The sequence below is a fragment of the Cygnus atratus genome, chromosome 21, assembly GCF_013377495.2.
Source record: "Cygnus atratus isolate AKBS03 ecotype Queensland, Australia chromosome 21, CAtr_DNAZoo_HiC_assembly, whole genome shotgun sequence".
Classification (NCBI taxonomy): domain Eukaryota; kingdom Metazoa; phylum Chordata; class Aves; order Anseriformes; family Anatidae; genus Cygnus; species Cygnus atratus.
In genome coordinates this window covers 7340487-7355823 of record NC_066382.1, presented here as the reverse complement: position 1 = coordinate 7355823, position 15337 = coordinate 7340487, and the positions used below count along the sequence as shown (strand labels likewise).

General features: G+C 42.3%; 1 protein-coding gene across 5 annotated transcripts in view; it reads left to right on the top strand.

The window, feature by feature from the left end:
* The window catches only part of SPEN (spen family transcriptional repressor), a 66168-nt gene that overhangs the window by 37640 nt on the left and 13191 nt on the right, over positions 1 to 15337 (top strand). For 2 of the 5 annotated variants that reach the window (XM_035567877.2, XM_035567875.2), the window contains 7 exons: positions 2450 to 2610; positions 4816 to 5016; positions 5880 to 6031; positions 8368 to 8493; positions 9077 to 9190; positions 10368 to 10481; positions 12174 to 12274. In XM_035567877.2, coding sequence (XP_035423770.1) covers positions 4983 to 5016; positions 5880 to 6031; positions 8368 to 8493; positions 9077 to 9190; positions 10368 to 10481; positions 12174 to 12274 — 641 coding nt within the window. In that variant the 5' untranslated portion in view covers positions 2450 to 2610; positions 4816 to 4982. Of the gene's footprint in view, positions 1 to 1308; positions 1988 to 2449; positions 2611 to 4815; positions 5017 to 5879; positions 6032 to 8367; positions 8494 to 9076; positions 9191 to 10367; positions 10482 to 12173; positions 12275 to 15337 lie in introns of those variants that run through there. The other 3 variants (XM_050714862.1, XM_050714861.1, XM_035567876.2) reach the window with 3 other exon arrangements.

The following is a 15337-nucleotide window of genomic DNA, read 5'->3' as shown; positions in this document are numbered from 1 at the left end:
CGCGAGAGATCGCCGCGCGGCTCCTGTGCTTGTGCTGGTAGCGAACACACTCGGGGAAGACCCAAAGCCCTTTTCCTTGGGATGTTCCCAGCCTGCCCCAAGAGCTGCCGATGGCTTGAAATGGAAGCAAGTGTCAGAGCTGCTGTTTTAGCACGTCTCTTACATTCCCGCAGTAGAATTTCCTTAGCTGGTTTTTCAAAAGATAGTCTTGCTAGAGGAATTTTTAATAAGTTATCTTCCTCGAGTTGGCAAAGGACAGTGGTTTTCAAAGTGACTTACAGGGAAAGGAGAAGCCACACTCTGATTTTAATATTCTGGGAACATCCCCTCGTGCAGCTTACATATTTTAGTTCTGTGTATTTTTAAAGCTGGTCTGGTTACAAGGGGTTCTGTTTTTCTGTTCGAGACCCTGTATAACTCACTGTCAGAGGCTTTATTTTCATTCTGCTGTGTGCTATAACTGTATGACACAGCAGCTGCGATTAACTCTTCCATCAATCTCCTATTCACACAGCAGAAAACCTCTGACTTCCTCTTGAATGATTATATCCATGTTTCTTCAATTGGAAAAGTGACGAGCCTTTCCTGAAAGAAAGGGGAATTGTTCTTGCTGCCATTTTCTCCTCCCTGAAAACTGAATAAAGCAAGCATGATTTTTTTTTCCTCTGGAATGTCTCAGAAAGTCTCGATCACTTCGGAACACGTATCCCTGAAGCTCCTTGCATGCAGTGGAAGTTAGTGGCATGGTCCCCGCTTCCCAAAATAAAATTGTTGTTGTAGAATTCATCACCCTTCTCGGCTGTCGTCTCAGGGAGGCGCGGGGCTCGTTGCTCGGACGTCTGACGGTGCTACCCGCAGCCGATCTTCTCCCCAAGTGGAGTGCTGTGCTTTTAACAGCTTGTTCCATATTTTAAACGTCGTCATAAAAAGGCTAAAAATAGCTCATTCCCATTTTAAAGCTCCGCTCAAACAGAAATTCAATGCCGCCACTTAAAAGATACAATCTTAGCAAAGTCGAATACTTGAAATGTTTGGAGAACTGCGTAGCCGATGGCAGTACCGGGCAAAAATGCGTAAAGGGGCAGAGGCTCGATGAAGCCCTAAAATCTGTTTTAGCTGCCCCAGGGGAATGGTGCAGCACGTGGTGCTGCTCTCAGTTTGGAAATTATTTTCAGATTCTCTCCATACACATCCTCTGACTGTATTTGTGTTTTAGAAGAAGTTTCCCTGCTGTTTGCCGATTTGTTCCACAGTGGCAGGGGGCGGTGGTGTCACCCCTGGAGAATACCGATGGCTGGGGAACGTGGGGCCAGTTTTGTCCTTTTTTTTCCCAAAACGCTGTAGAGAAAAACTTGACTTTTCATGAGGACCTGGGGTGGTGAAGAAGTACCAGAGGTGTAAGGTGGGGAGCAGAGGGAAGGGGATAAACGGGTGAAAGATGAACGGTGAACTGCAGCATGCCTTGCTGAGGAGCGAATTAGCTTGTTCACGGCCTCAAAAAGCCACAGAATGAAATCACAAAAATGATTCAAAAGATGAAATGGTTTCCATAAGAAGAGAAAGAGTTAATTGGGTTAAGGTAGAGAGGGAATGTAACAAGCCCGTGAAATAATGTAAGATGGAAAAAAGATGAACTTGTTTATCATTTTCGACACAATACAGACAGAGACTTAAAAATTCAATCGAAAGCAGCAAATTTAAAAGCAAGCCTGTTATTTTTGTACGTGGCAGATCCTCCCCCCCAGCATCCAGGCTCGGAGTTGAAATTCCAGTGGAATTTTTAAGAAAGTTGCTCGTGTAATGGAGAATCTCCTGGGTTATGTCAGACAAAATTATTTTTAGCAGTGATACAAGCCCTCGTGCCTCAGGGAAGGAATCAGCCACTGAAGAAGATGACGTGTCCCCACTGGGCAAGCTTTAATAACATTATTCTCTGTATTTGAGACTCCTCCGTGAAGCATCTAACTATCGGCACCGTCAAGAGGGGGTGGGTTCGATTGACTCGCCATGCGATGTGATCCACAAACCCCGTTCTGTAATTACGGGTTGTCAGAGATGTTCCCGGGTCCGAACTCCCCGCGCCCCGCTGCCGTGGCCAGCCGGGTTTGCTGCTTCCCGCGCATCTGCCCCAGCTCTTCTCCTCGCTGCGCTGCTCCTTCGCGGGCGGGCGAGGGGCTTTGCGGCATGCCCTCCGCCTTTCTGCAGCCTTCCCACGCAGGCCTGGCTGTAATTCCACCCCGCCTCGTGTCACGGAGCGTAACAGGAGCCGCTGACATCTTACCCGTATTCCATTTCCTTGACTGCCGGGAGAGTGCGGCGCGGCTGCAGCCGTTCCCCTGCTGCTGTCTTAAGCAGAAAACCCAGCGGCAGCTCGGGCGTTTTGCTTTTTAATTAAAATCCCTTTGTGTCTCCGTGCACTGACCTGCCGTTTCCCTTGTGCTTTCCGCAGCAGTGACTCCAGCAGCAGCTCGAGTGACGAGTCCCCAGCACGGTCCGTGCAGTCGACGGCAGTCCCCGCACCCGCGTCCCAGCTGCTTCCATCTCTGGAGAAAGATGAACCCCGGAAAAGTTTTGGGATCAAGGTTCAAAATCTTCCAGTGCGCTCAACAGGTAAATTCACATGCGGCAGTGTCTGTACAAGGTGCCAGAAAAAGGGGAAAAAAGAGTAGGGGCAGGTTATTGACTGATTAAATAATCTTTTTTTCTGTGTTCTTGGTGTCAAATGTGTCTTTTTAAACTCTTCACTGTTGAACAGGAAAATCAGAATATAGTCTGATGAGCCATCTTTTATGAAACTTGGTTCAGGGTTATTGCTGCCATAGTAATGTAATACAATTAGGTGAGGTACAAAAAGCATTAAGTTATGAATGATGCTACGTTTAAGAGATTTCATTGTTACTCTGCTAGAGGTGGAAATGCCAGGGAATTATGCATGTTTTAGGACTCTTCACTGAGTTTAATTTCTGAGCCTCTTGGACAGAGGAGCATACCTGCTGGCTTTTACAGCTTTTGCCAGAAATTTAACTTCTTGCATCCATGAAAGCAAACGTAGAGGCACTGGTTAGGGATAAAGCTACCCAGTGCATTCCCCTTTGTTTCTCCCAGTGTCACCAAGCTTAAGCTACTGAGGCAGAAATTTTCCACATTTTTTTCTATTTGCTCTTGTATCACCATAGCTTTGTAGTGATACAGTTAAAGAAAAATACTTTTTTTTTTTTTTTTTCTGAACGGTTTCTTTAGGCATTCTGTTGAGAGACAAGCAGCATCCATGCTTTGAACGTTGGAACTGATGTTGGGTTAGAAGGTTGTGCTGTGTATTTTTTCATCTCTGTGGAGAAAAATGCAGTCTAGATTTGGCTACAGGTCTTAAAAACGTTCTGATATCCATTGCTAGGTGATGTGGAGAAGGGAGGATGGAAGGAAATTTATGCAAATAGAGATGCAACAAAGGCTGGACAGGAATGGGCAGAAAGATCAGCCTGCGAGGAAAGAGCCCAGGAGAAAGTTTAGGGCAGCTTTGATCAGGCTCCTAACGCATAGATGTCACAAGGCGATAGCACATAGGTTCATCCCCCAGAGCCCTGCCTCACTTAGAGCAGAAGATGGATGCTGCCCTGGGAAGGAGTGGCGAGTGACGAGAGGTCTCCTGCACCCTGAAGCCCTCGTGGAGGAGCGAGGAGGCGTGCGCTACGTGGGGCAGGGGTGGCAGGGCTGTGCCTTCGACGAGGCAGCTGCGTGCTGCCTCCAAGGACGGGCTTCTCTCGGCTTCTGCCTCAGTTCTCGTGCAGTAGTGGGAAAATTGCTTAATTAGTGACCATCTGTGAGAAACCCCACGCGTCCCCAGCACTACAGCTACTGGAGCTGGTGCTTCAAAACACTGCTGTGGATTTCCCGGGGGAAAACCTGAAGCATCTCGGATGTGTCACTTGGAACTGGTGGGAGGTTCTGACCATCGCTTCTCACCATGCCTCAATTTCTTTTTTGCATCATGTGAGAACTTCAGGGTTTTCTATTGCAGTGTTGAGCACTGAACAGTGCATGGTAAATAACGTAGGAGACCGCTCACTGAGGAGTGTGGAGCTCTTCGCTCCCTGCACTGAACAAGGGAGAGATTCCATAGAAAAAAAAGAGCATGGGGTCATTTGGAAAACAGTTGTAGCATAATTCACGTATACACAGGCTCTGGCTGAATCAAAATAGCATATCTTAACTTTGTGAGCAGCACACCTTGCAGCGTTAATATTCTTTCTATAGATTTTTTTGCTGTAGTTCCTTGAAGTGGCATGAGGTACATGCCCCACAGATACTAGGCAGATTGTGTGAACGTTGTCAAGGTGTTGCAGAATCACATGAATCTGCCTAGTTAACCTTCTGAATTGACTGAACCGAATGCTGTATAACTTGGGTCTCCATTCCAGATGCCTCATCCTGCCTCTGAGAACTGTTCTACGCAGTATCTGTGTGTTTGGTGTATGCTTTTGGTGGTGGGCTTATTAAGGAAATAACACTGTTTACTTTTTCATTTTGAAGTGGATTTCTCCTAGAAGTGGTAACTGTATGCCTATCGGCTTCAGTGATGTAAAATCCTGCACGGGCGGTTTTCTGGATTTTAAAATCAAGGCAAAGAGAAGGATCAGCTTTTGACACAGGCAAAATTAACATTCAAAAATAAAAAGGCACTTCTGTGGACACTGAAAAACTAGGAGAAGTCACATTTCATAAAGAATAGCAGATTTCTTCACGTATTTTCTGGTGCTATTAAGTTGTTAAAAAACCACGTGTTTTTATAGTACTAATGTTTGCTTGTTGGTTTAGATACAAGCCTTAAAGATGGACTTTTCCATGAATTCAAGAAGTATGGAAAGGTGACGTCGGTGCAGATTCATGGGGCCTCTGAGGAGCGGTATGGACTGGTGTTCTTCCGACAGCAGGAGGACCAGGAAAAAGCACTAAATGCCTCAAAAGGAAAACTCTTCTTTGGCATGCAGATTGAAGTAACAGCCTGGATAGGACCAGGTAAGGCCCCGTGCCCTTCTTGCACTTCCACTGGATGCATGACCACTCCAGGCATCGTCACTGCTGTTGCAAAGAGGCAGCATAGATGTAAGAAATGTTAAAATCGCCTTCCTGCAGAAACATAATTTCAAGAAACTGGGAAATATGCCAGAATAAATTCCAGAGCAAGGAGAGTGGATGCTCTTAGGTTAAATGGGGAGAGAATTCCAGTCTTAAACCTCAGAGAAGGAAGCCTGCCATCCTGTTAAACAGTGGGATCTGCTGGCTGCTGGAAGAAACAATCAAATCTTCCATATCTCTGTGGAGTGGAAACCAGTAGGTGACGTAAGCATAGCACTGAGTCCCCACAGCCTTCTTTTTTCTGCTTTTGATTAAAACAGCTAATGACGGCTGAATTTATGAGGCTTAGGCAGTGTAGTGCGAATGACCAACCAGTGTAAGCTGTAGCATTGAGCACACGGTTTTCACTCTGTACTTCAATTGTTTGTTTAAAAATTGATTTGTGAAAATAACCTTTTTCCATTTGCTGTTCCCCAAGTACAGTGCAGCCTTATTTGAATTATTGACAGGCATTGATAAGTGTGAAAAGAATAACTTTCTAGAGAAGCAGATGCAGAAGGCAGCTACTTTTCATCTAAAGGTGCTCAGTGCTCGTCCAGTGGTATGATGTAGACCTTTCAAACTCCACATAAATAACACAGTTCAGAAGTATAGTACTACATTATTTTTGTCAAAGACATTGGTTAGTCTCATTCAGATCGTATCTGCTTGTCAGGAAGTAGACTTGAACAAACAAATCAACGTGAAAAAACCCACATGAAAAACACCCCAGTGCATTAAAAATTTCTCTCTTTTGCTTCTAGAAACAGAAAGCGAGAATGAATTTCGTCCTTTGGATGAAAGGATAGATGAGTTTCACCCAAAAGCAACAAGAACTCTCTTCATTGGCAACCTGGAGAAAACAACAACCTATCATGACCTTCGCAACATCTTTCAGCGCTTTGGTGGCATAGTGGTATGTGAATTCTTTTTCCTTCTTTTTTTCTTTTTTTTTCTTTTTACTATGTAGGGTATTATTGCACATTCTTTCTGTACAGACCTGTAAAATGCTACGAGTGGTGGTAAATCATGATGTTGATGACAGATAATTCAGTCCTTTTATAATAATCTGAGTCATTCGTCTTGCTAGAATGTACCTGAAAGCTTTTCTTTGCATTTTGAGTGAAATCTTAGTGCAAGTGTATTGAGGAAATAACTTAGCGATAGAAACAGTCTTGGGAGCGTTTGTAAGAGACAAATCTTTCTGCTAGCTCAGAGGGTTTGCAAAAAAGCATAGCTGGGTAGTTTGGATATAAATATGCCTAGCATTACTTTCACATTTAATCAGTAGGGCTCTGCGAAGTCTGCATTTCCTGTTGATTTCTGAAACAAAGGGTTTAGTTGCTGCATGTGGCAGTAGCCATCAGCTATGACAGTCTGTTCGCTGACAATAGGGCAGAAGAGGCACTGAGCAGATGGATCAGTGATGACACATGCGGGATTTGGGTTTTCAGCTGAGCAGGCTGATCTGCGTGAGATAGAGCAGCAATCTTTCGCCTCTCCTCTCCTCACGCCACTTTCTATCAAGTCATATCAATATTGCATTTAAGAGAGATTTTCCAGAAAAGTAAAGTAATTATCTTCAGTGAGTATAATTAATTGAACTTGAGCTTCTGCACTAATAGTTTTTCTGTATACTCACTGTACCCTTCTGGTGGCTGTGGCTGCCTTATTTGTTCTGCACTTAAATATTGTTGTCACTGTTGAGGTATCTGTAAAAAGAGGGGAGGCATGCTTCCATGTATGATGTGGGCAAACAAAGAATTTAGATTTTGTTATGTCTGGCAGCAATTGTGCATCCTGCCTTTGCTGTAATCTTGACATCAGCACTGATTTATGAATTCACAGTGTCTGTGGCTTAAACCCTTTTCTAATGTTATACCAGCTGAGCTGTCCTGATAAAGATGCTTATCAGTAGTAGTGCACTGTCTCTTAAATTGGTTTTTCTGTGAAATAGTGCTGTATTGTCAACATTATTAATCGGCCAGAATTCAGCAGCAGTGCTGCCCTGCAGAATTTCCATGAAAACTTACAAGCTCAGGTGCAAAAGGGACTAGCTTTATAACCTTTCCAGTGGATAGTGAGCAAAGTAATGGTGTTTTATTTGCCTCAGAAGAAATTGCTTGCCTAGGGTGAGTGGTCAGGTATAATTTGCCACAGTTGCAATAGTGCTACTTCAGACACTTGGAAATGTAGTCCTCCATTAGTATTCCATTTAAATCATTAGGCCAGGGCTATCGAATTCTAACAGTTGTGTAAATCTCCCTGTTTACTTCTCTTTTCCCAGCTAAAGAGTTCTTGGGAGAGACCTTATCAAACCGCTGCCTTGTCCCTAAATTTATTAACCATGAAATTAGTCTGTCCTGAATGTTGGAATGTTTGCGCTTAAATTCGTGTGGTAGCATTGGCATATAGCTCACAAAGGAAGCTTGTGCTATTTAAAAAAATAAAATGAAACACTTTACCTTCTATTTTCAGCTCAGAATGAATCATAACATCATGAGCTTGTTCAGAGGCTTTCGGTACATTTGCCAGTACTAGTGCTGAGCTTGAATGTTAACCAAATGTCAACTCCAGGCTTGCTGTTTTCCAAAAATCACTTAAAAGGAGCCTTTACTAGGCTTCCACAGCTTTCTTGTGACTGCACCTACTTTTGAATGGGCCCGTGGTGCCTTAGGATCCTTCAGTGATTTCACAGTGATCAGAATTTGGGCTCTATTTTGCCTTTGCCACATCAGGGCCAGGTCAGTTCAAGAGATGTGCATCACTTTCTGCTTCTAGGAACAGGATGCATGGAGTTTATTTGGAAAAAAGGCCCTGCTTGGCTCTTGGATCAGAAATGAGGATTGGAGCAGGTTGTTTTTTTTTTTCCTCTTGAGCCTTTACAAGCAAAAATTAATATGTGTTTCTTTGATTCTGTGTTGTCTCTTCTTGACATATTAGCAAACCAAAGCTACTGTTTGTTGATCAGGTCAGGCTTACTTCTGCGGGGTTGAATTTTAAGTCTGCATTATGAAGAGCTTTCCCTGCATCAGTAAGGATTTGGTTTTACCGCTGAATGAGATACAACAGAGCAGCAAAGTTTTTTAACAGTCTACTAATGTTTAAATCCTCTCTGTGAAAGAAACATTAATTAAACAGAGAGCGTTGTGCCATGTGAGTCTCAGAAAAAAGAAATCATTTAGATTCAGTTTACATTGTTGAATCTTCTTTTTCGCCTGTTGCTGACTGTCGATTGCTTTTTTTCCCCAGGATATTGACATTAAGAAAGTGAATGGTGTTCCTCAGTATGCATTCCTGCAGTACTGTGATATTGCAAGTGTGTGTAAAGCAATTAAGAAGATGGATGGGGAATATCTCGGAAATAACCGGCTCAAGGTAAAGAAACCCTCCCACGGACCGTATCCTTCTCCCTGTTACTTTTGTTTGCGGCATCAGAAGATATTTTGCATCAGCTTAGGCTATGGAAGTGAGATGTTTTTTTAATGCATAGGTCAGATTACAGTGTGATGTTTTCAACCACCACCAGATTTGGGATTAATCAGCACTGTTGTTGGCTGTCTCAGCAAGGAGGCCCAGATTGAGCAGATTTGGAGACTGACATTCTCTGGCTTGCAGAGGTACTCGTACTCCTTGAAGGCAGTGCTGGGAAGCTGTACCACTACTGACGATGAACAGAGGCTGTCAGTCCCCAGAGCTGTCAACCTGTCACCTTCCAGAAGCATTCAAATTGTACAAGAAACAAATGTTGTCAAACATTGTATTTGTTTAAGCATGCAGAATTATTTTCATTAATTGCTATTTGATTTTTGTCTTGCTTGCACCTGCGCGAGACGCTAATTTTAGAAAACCCATACAGATGACTAGCTTTCTTCAAATAACTCTTAATTAGGCATGCTCTGTTCAGTTAGTTTAACACTTGTGAATTGTACTGATGGAAGTTTTGCCCTTTTGTGTTCAGCTGGGTTTTGGAAAGAGCATGCCTACAAACTGCGTGTGGTTAGATGGGCTTTCTACAAACGTTACGGATCAGTATTTAACTCGACATTTCTGCCGATACGGGCCTGTGGTAAAGGTAGGTGGGAGGCTTTGGTGTCTGGTTTGAAGTTGTTACTGTCTTCCTTTCTTCACATCCTGTCCTTTCAACCCCGACTGTCCAGGGCTTTATGGCTCAGATAGAGAAATTTTCTCTGGGGTGTAATTTGGCCTACAGGGATCTCTAGCTTTGCATCCTGTCGATCTGATACGTAGAGCAGTCTCTGCTGGTGTTTGGAGTGAGCCGAGATAACGAGTAGTGGAACCCACTTGTTGCTCTTGTGCAGTACAGTCTCTCCCCAACAAAATTTATCTAGAATGCTAACCACTGTAGGAACAGCAACCTAATTACCTAGTTATACTCATGCATGCTAATTACATAATTATACACGACTATATTTTTTCATTAAACCAAAAAGCAACTTCTTAAAAGCAGTTAGGGTACTCACACTAACACAGGTATGTGAAAGAAAAGAGAAAGTCAACGACCGTGCAACATGCCCGTATTACACAGCAGGGGCACGTTCCCTGCGTGCGGCCAAGCCCTGCCGCAAGCAGGCATCAGAGATTTGTGCGCATGCTTCGACTTAAGCATGTGAGTTGTCCCGTGCGTTTCTGTCGGACAGTGATGTGCTTAAAGTGGGGCAATGTGTGCAAATCTTCGCAGGATCGGGGTCTTGCCTCCTTAAGAATTTGTGTGGGTTTGTGTTGCAGCTTTGACATTCTTTATTGTAGCTGTTGTTGCTTGAATAATAAGTCTGTGTTGCTAAAGGAAGCTAATATTTGGAAATTGGGCGTTTAGCAACTGAGTGGTACTGCAGACTGTGATAACAAAAACTGTTTCCATTTTGTGATTAAATGTTCCCTTTACCTTTTTTCCCCCCTAAAACATATTGGAAAATTTTTCAAAAAATAAAAGTAAACAAAGCAAAACTACAAAACTCAGTCACCAGAGAAAAAAATAAAAGTAAAATACAGAAAAACAAAATAAAGGCATAATATACCTCAAGCCACAATATCCACAATTCAAAGCAGTCCCGTGTCCTTTATTGTCTCTTCATAACAATAAGCCTCATCAGAAAAGAATGGAAATTTACCTTGCTAAAAATTATTTTCTTACTGGTATCCTCATGACTTAGGATTTTGTTGGGACTGACATTAAGTCCTGTGGATGAGGCTCTTATTTGGTTTTTGTTTTGTTTTTTTGTTTTTTACAGGTGGTGTTTGACCGCTTAAAAGGCATGGCCCTGGTTCTCTACAATGAGATTGAATATGCACAAGCAGCTGTAAAAGAGACCAAGGGGAGGAAAATCGGTGGGAATAAAATTAAGGTGTGCAGAATGACCTCCAAAACAAAAAGAAACAAATTGTATTTAGGCATTACCCCTTAAACGCTGGCATTTGCAGACTGCCAGTCAAAAGGAATATTTAGTGGGACAAGTATGTCCCAGATATCTAAGGCTTAAACGATTTTTATACTCGGCTTATCAAGATGGTAGGGTATCTTGAACTGTTACCTACAAAGCCTCTTCCAGTATTCTGCCGTTTGTTTTGCTGAACTTGTCTCTCTAAGCTCCTGAGTGTTGGTGTCCGTGTTACTGCCTCGTTCACCCGAATCCAAGGCAAGCTCTGTCCGTTTTCATGTTAAAGAGTGAAACCCGAGGGCTCAAGCTGGCCACAGCCATGAGGCGACAGCTTGCTGCCTGTCAGCTGCTGGTGCCCATGGTGGCCTCGTCCTCACGGTGGCTTCATCCTCGCAGCGGCATGGGCACGGCTGCCCAAACATGCGGCCTGCTCTAGTGGTGGCAGCTCCTGGCTCATCACACAGGGGAAAACATGCACTGCTCTAAAAAATGGATGGAAAGTAGTGTTTCCTGGAGCAACACTAAGCATTGACAGGGTCCTCTTGGATTTGGGTGAATGTGGTAAAACCTGTTACAAGTGTCCCATCAGTTCTGCTAAGTGGGGACGTGAGGTGTCAGCCAGCCCTTTGAATCATCTTCTTCTCCTCCTTTCTTCTCTCCTGAAGAGTGGGTAATGATTTCAAGCGTAATCTCTCATCTGGTGCATTAACCTAGCAACTTCACACCCTTTGGGGTTAGGAGTTGGATATACGATAGTTTCTAAGTGTGGTGGTTGAACATAAGTAGCCTTCATAGGGGATAAAATATGTGGCCATTAAAGAAATTCATATCCTGTGTTCGTGGGTCTTGCTACTTAGCAACTTTGGAATAAGCAACACCCTTAATGTGTATATGTCTGTTCTCCATTGCTATGGTTTGATGAACGTCTAGGCTGATTAAAAAAAAAACAAACACAAAATCAAAACAACAAAAAGCCCCTAGAATGTTAAAAAAAAATTGCATTATATGAAATACACTACCTTAAATCCATTTTAATCCTTCATTTTTGGCACCAGCTATGCCATTAGCTTCTTAATGTTGTCACACTTGGCTAGAAAACAGCCAATCTTCAAGCAGCTAGAATAGGGAGCTGCAATTCAGGATGCTTGGTTCCTTTCCCATCCCTGCTGTTGCCTTGGTATATAACCCCAGGCAAATAATATGCAGTCTGAAATGGATTAATAATACTGACCTGCCGATAGCACCGTGCTGAGATATAAGGGACTTTGGAACTTTAAATGGAGTTGCAGCATTAAAAGCATCAATGCCATGATAATAGTGTGTATTTTTCCTGCTGGCTTACTTGAACAGAAGCTTTTCATGTGCTTCTGGTCTTGCAGCTAAAACAACATACCCCAGCAAGGAGGTAGTTATATAGAGATCCACACGGCTACACTGAGTTAAGAGGGAAAGGTCTTTTTTTCCTGGGGATGCATAGGGCCAGCCCTGAGAAGTGTTTGGCCTTTTTTCATTAAATAGTATCATTAAATCAGTTTCGTTAGAGAGTATCATCCCCATTTTCAGTTCTGCTCCCGTGTTCAGATTCTGCAACAGATGGTGAAATGATAGTTAAAATGGGTTGCTTCTCTCACTGAACGTGATTTACCTTTTATTTTTCAGGTGGATTTTGCAAATCGAGAAAGTCAGTTGGCATTTTATCATTCCATGGAGAAAACGGGTCAAGATATCAGAGACTTCTATGAAATGCTGGCAGAAAGAAGGCATGTGTCTAATACTTTTATTGCAGTCTCTTACTTTTCCAGCATTGCACAATTAAACTTTTTTTTCAGGCTATAATCATTAAACAAACATTTGGTTTTGTTCCTATCAGCTTCACCCTTCTTTTTAATATTTTATTTAAAATATTCTATTTGTGTGTTTTACCTTCTCAACTTTTTTTTTTTTTTTTTTAACTTGGTTGGCCAGGCTTGAGCTGCACATGATAAAGGCAGGCAGGAAATCACACATCTGAAGTGCAGTTGGTAACTAAAATTTCTATTTAGGTGGAGTTTTCAGCCATCTGCATGATGTATGTTTAGTATTTAGGTTACGGTGATGGGTCATCAGGACACAGCTGTGAGTCATTCATCATTTGCTAAGAATGCAAAGAATAGTTTATCTGTAATGCCTTAACCCATACCCTCAGGAGTAATGTGAATGTTATCAGGTTATGTATATAGTCTGATAAGCTACTGCTGCTCATCTCTTAAGCAGAGTAAAATTTAGTCTTCCACCTACTCCCTTCAAGAGGTTAGTTTGTTAACTTGATAAACAATAAAATACAATTGAGGGTGCTTTTTTTTTTTTTGACATGAAAAATGTATTCTGTGTTGATGTCCTTCTGCAGCATCTGTCATGTTGGTGTCTGGCCATTTTTTGTAGGCTGCAAAGGCTTGTGTTCCCCCTGAGTGGTCACTTATGCCTGCAGACCCTGGCTGAAAGCAGCCAGCACAGAAGCACTCTGCATTTTGTTCTTTTTTCCCTCCAGTGACTGAATAGAACATCAGTGTTTTTATTACTAGTGACGGTGGTGAAGGCTGAAAAGCAAAGCATTTTCTTTTTGTGGGGCTGCATTTTTATTACCTTCAGAGGCTGGCTTAATTGTTAGGGTTCTGTTTCACCTACGAATAAGCCCAGTGTGACACTGATTGTACCTGTGTGCTAGATAAATTTAATGTTTTTTTATAGCAAAATAGATTGAACTAACATACGTGCAAAATTGCCAGATTTAAAAGTGAAGAGGGTTTAGAAATTGGCAATCAGGATTTGCATAATGGAAATAAATGTGTGCATTCCCCAGTCTTTGCCAGATGTTGTGATGTGCCAGCAAGCAGTCAGCAGTAATTTCCTCTGAACAACACCAAATTGAGAAAAGAGTAGTGCATTTTCAGATGTCTTTTAATGCACAGAAGTCAGCTGGGCTTGTCTTTGCTGTGAAATAATTCTGAGTTGTACACTTTCTGGAACAACTTGATACTTGGGTACATGCTAGTCTTGTTTTTCCTTTTCTGTCATTATGTTCACATAGTCATTTCTAGACACTTAGGAGTAATGAATCACGGAGTGATTGAGCGAGCTCTGCAGTGTGTCTCGTCATTCTGCATCTTCCAGTCTTCCAAGCTCCTTCTGGCAGTTCATGGTCCATAGCAATGATGCTAAGAACTGCACTAACCAGGTTCTCTTAAGTTGTGGTTGTACCCAGTCTAAGTAGGACCCAAAGAAAAATAATTGTTGCTTTAACTTCAGAGAATGCATTGATGATTACATTATAGAATAATATCCCCAGGTTAATACAGCACTAATCTCAGATCTTCCCAAAACCAGAGTACTGTGTGTGCCTTCAGAAAATCTGGAAGTGTTCTTTTCCACAGACACTACAAAACCCAGATCTTGTAGTGTGTCACGCTGAATAGACCGATGTGAACTTGAGGATATCCAGTTCTCCACAGTCCGTGGGCTGTGAGAATATAAATGGGATTTCTTGAGTGGGAAGCTGGAGGCTGGAATGTCTTTGGAATATCTTTGTGTGAGGTTGAGTTTTGTAATATCACAACTGTTCAAAGCTGCCTGGGGTTTCTTGCTGTTACTCAACAGCCCTGAAGAAGCGATGACTTCAGGGGCAGAGTGCAGGTGGAGCGATGTGAGGTGCAGAAGGGCCATTTATCGTATGAGCCTCTTAATAGTTCATAAATTATTCAGATGTGGAGGAGACTGCTTGGACGTGTGGAGTAGCCAGTCTTTCCTTTGTTTCTGTCAGCAAATTGTTACTAAATACAAATGGTGCATTTTGAATCTGTTTTTGTATTTGTTGATTAAAATGAAAAGTTAACAAACATGGCAACTCCCTTTTTCATATCCATCTACCCACAGCTGCCTTTCACAACATCCTACTTTGCTTGCAGAATGTTTTTTTTTTGTCTTTGGTGGGTGTTAAGCCCTGTATTTCTTTGTGTATTATTGTTTTGTTGTACATTTCTTACAATGTGGAAGCTACCAGCTTTCAGCATAAAACATAAACTATGAAGCTAAATTAGGGTATGTGAAATAGAGCATGTAAAATGCTCTGTAATGGTGGAGAATGGGAATACCAGCTCTGTGCCTCCCGTGTATACTACCCCTTATGCCAAAGAGTCATGTTCAGTGTTAGAAATGGCTTATTTTTGCAGTTTGGGGGTATCGAGATTTTTTTGGGGGTATCGAGTTGCTTGATAAATTTTGCTAAGTGCTTCCTAAGAATTCACCTGCTCTCACGAACAGGCTGATTTTTTTGTTGACTTGGTCTGTAAATAGGCAATGTCAGCATATCACATGCAGTAAAGGAGTTAATTTTGGAATTAAAAGATCACTTAAAGAGTTTAGGATTTTTAAAGAAATCTTATTACCACTTCACTGCGTAGCCACGGAGAGGTTCCAACTCTGAATTTTGACTTGACTCGTGTTTTCAGAGGTAGGTAGAGACTGTCTCCGCTTCTTGAGGTAGGGTGTTCTCCACCATGACAGGCTGTGTGTTTGCACAGGTGCTGTGCAGGTTTTACCTTACTTTAATGCAGCATTTGAATTTGGCAAAAATGAAGCAGTAAGGCTGATGAAAAGACACTTGGCAAAGCTGTCATTAAATGACCAATTAAGGGCATACAGTGTTTGAAGCTAACAAAGCATTTAATCCACTGTGCGCTGATTCATTGTTGTTAAATCTCTCTATGCAGCTGTATACAGTTGCCTTGATACACATATACAGAAATTATTGTAAAATTATCCCCCTGCTTGGCATAGAAGGCAGTACT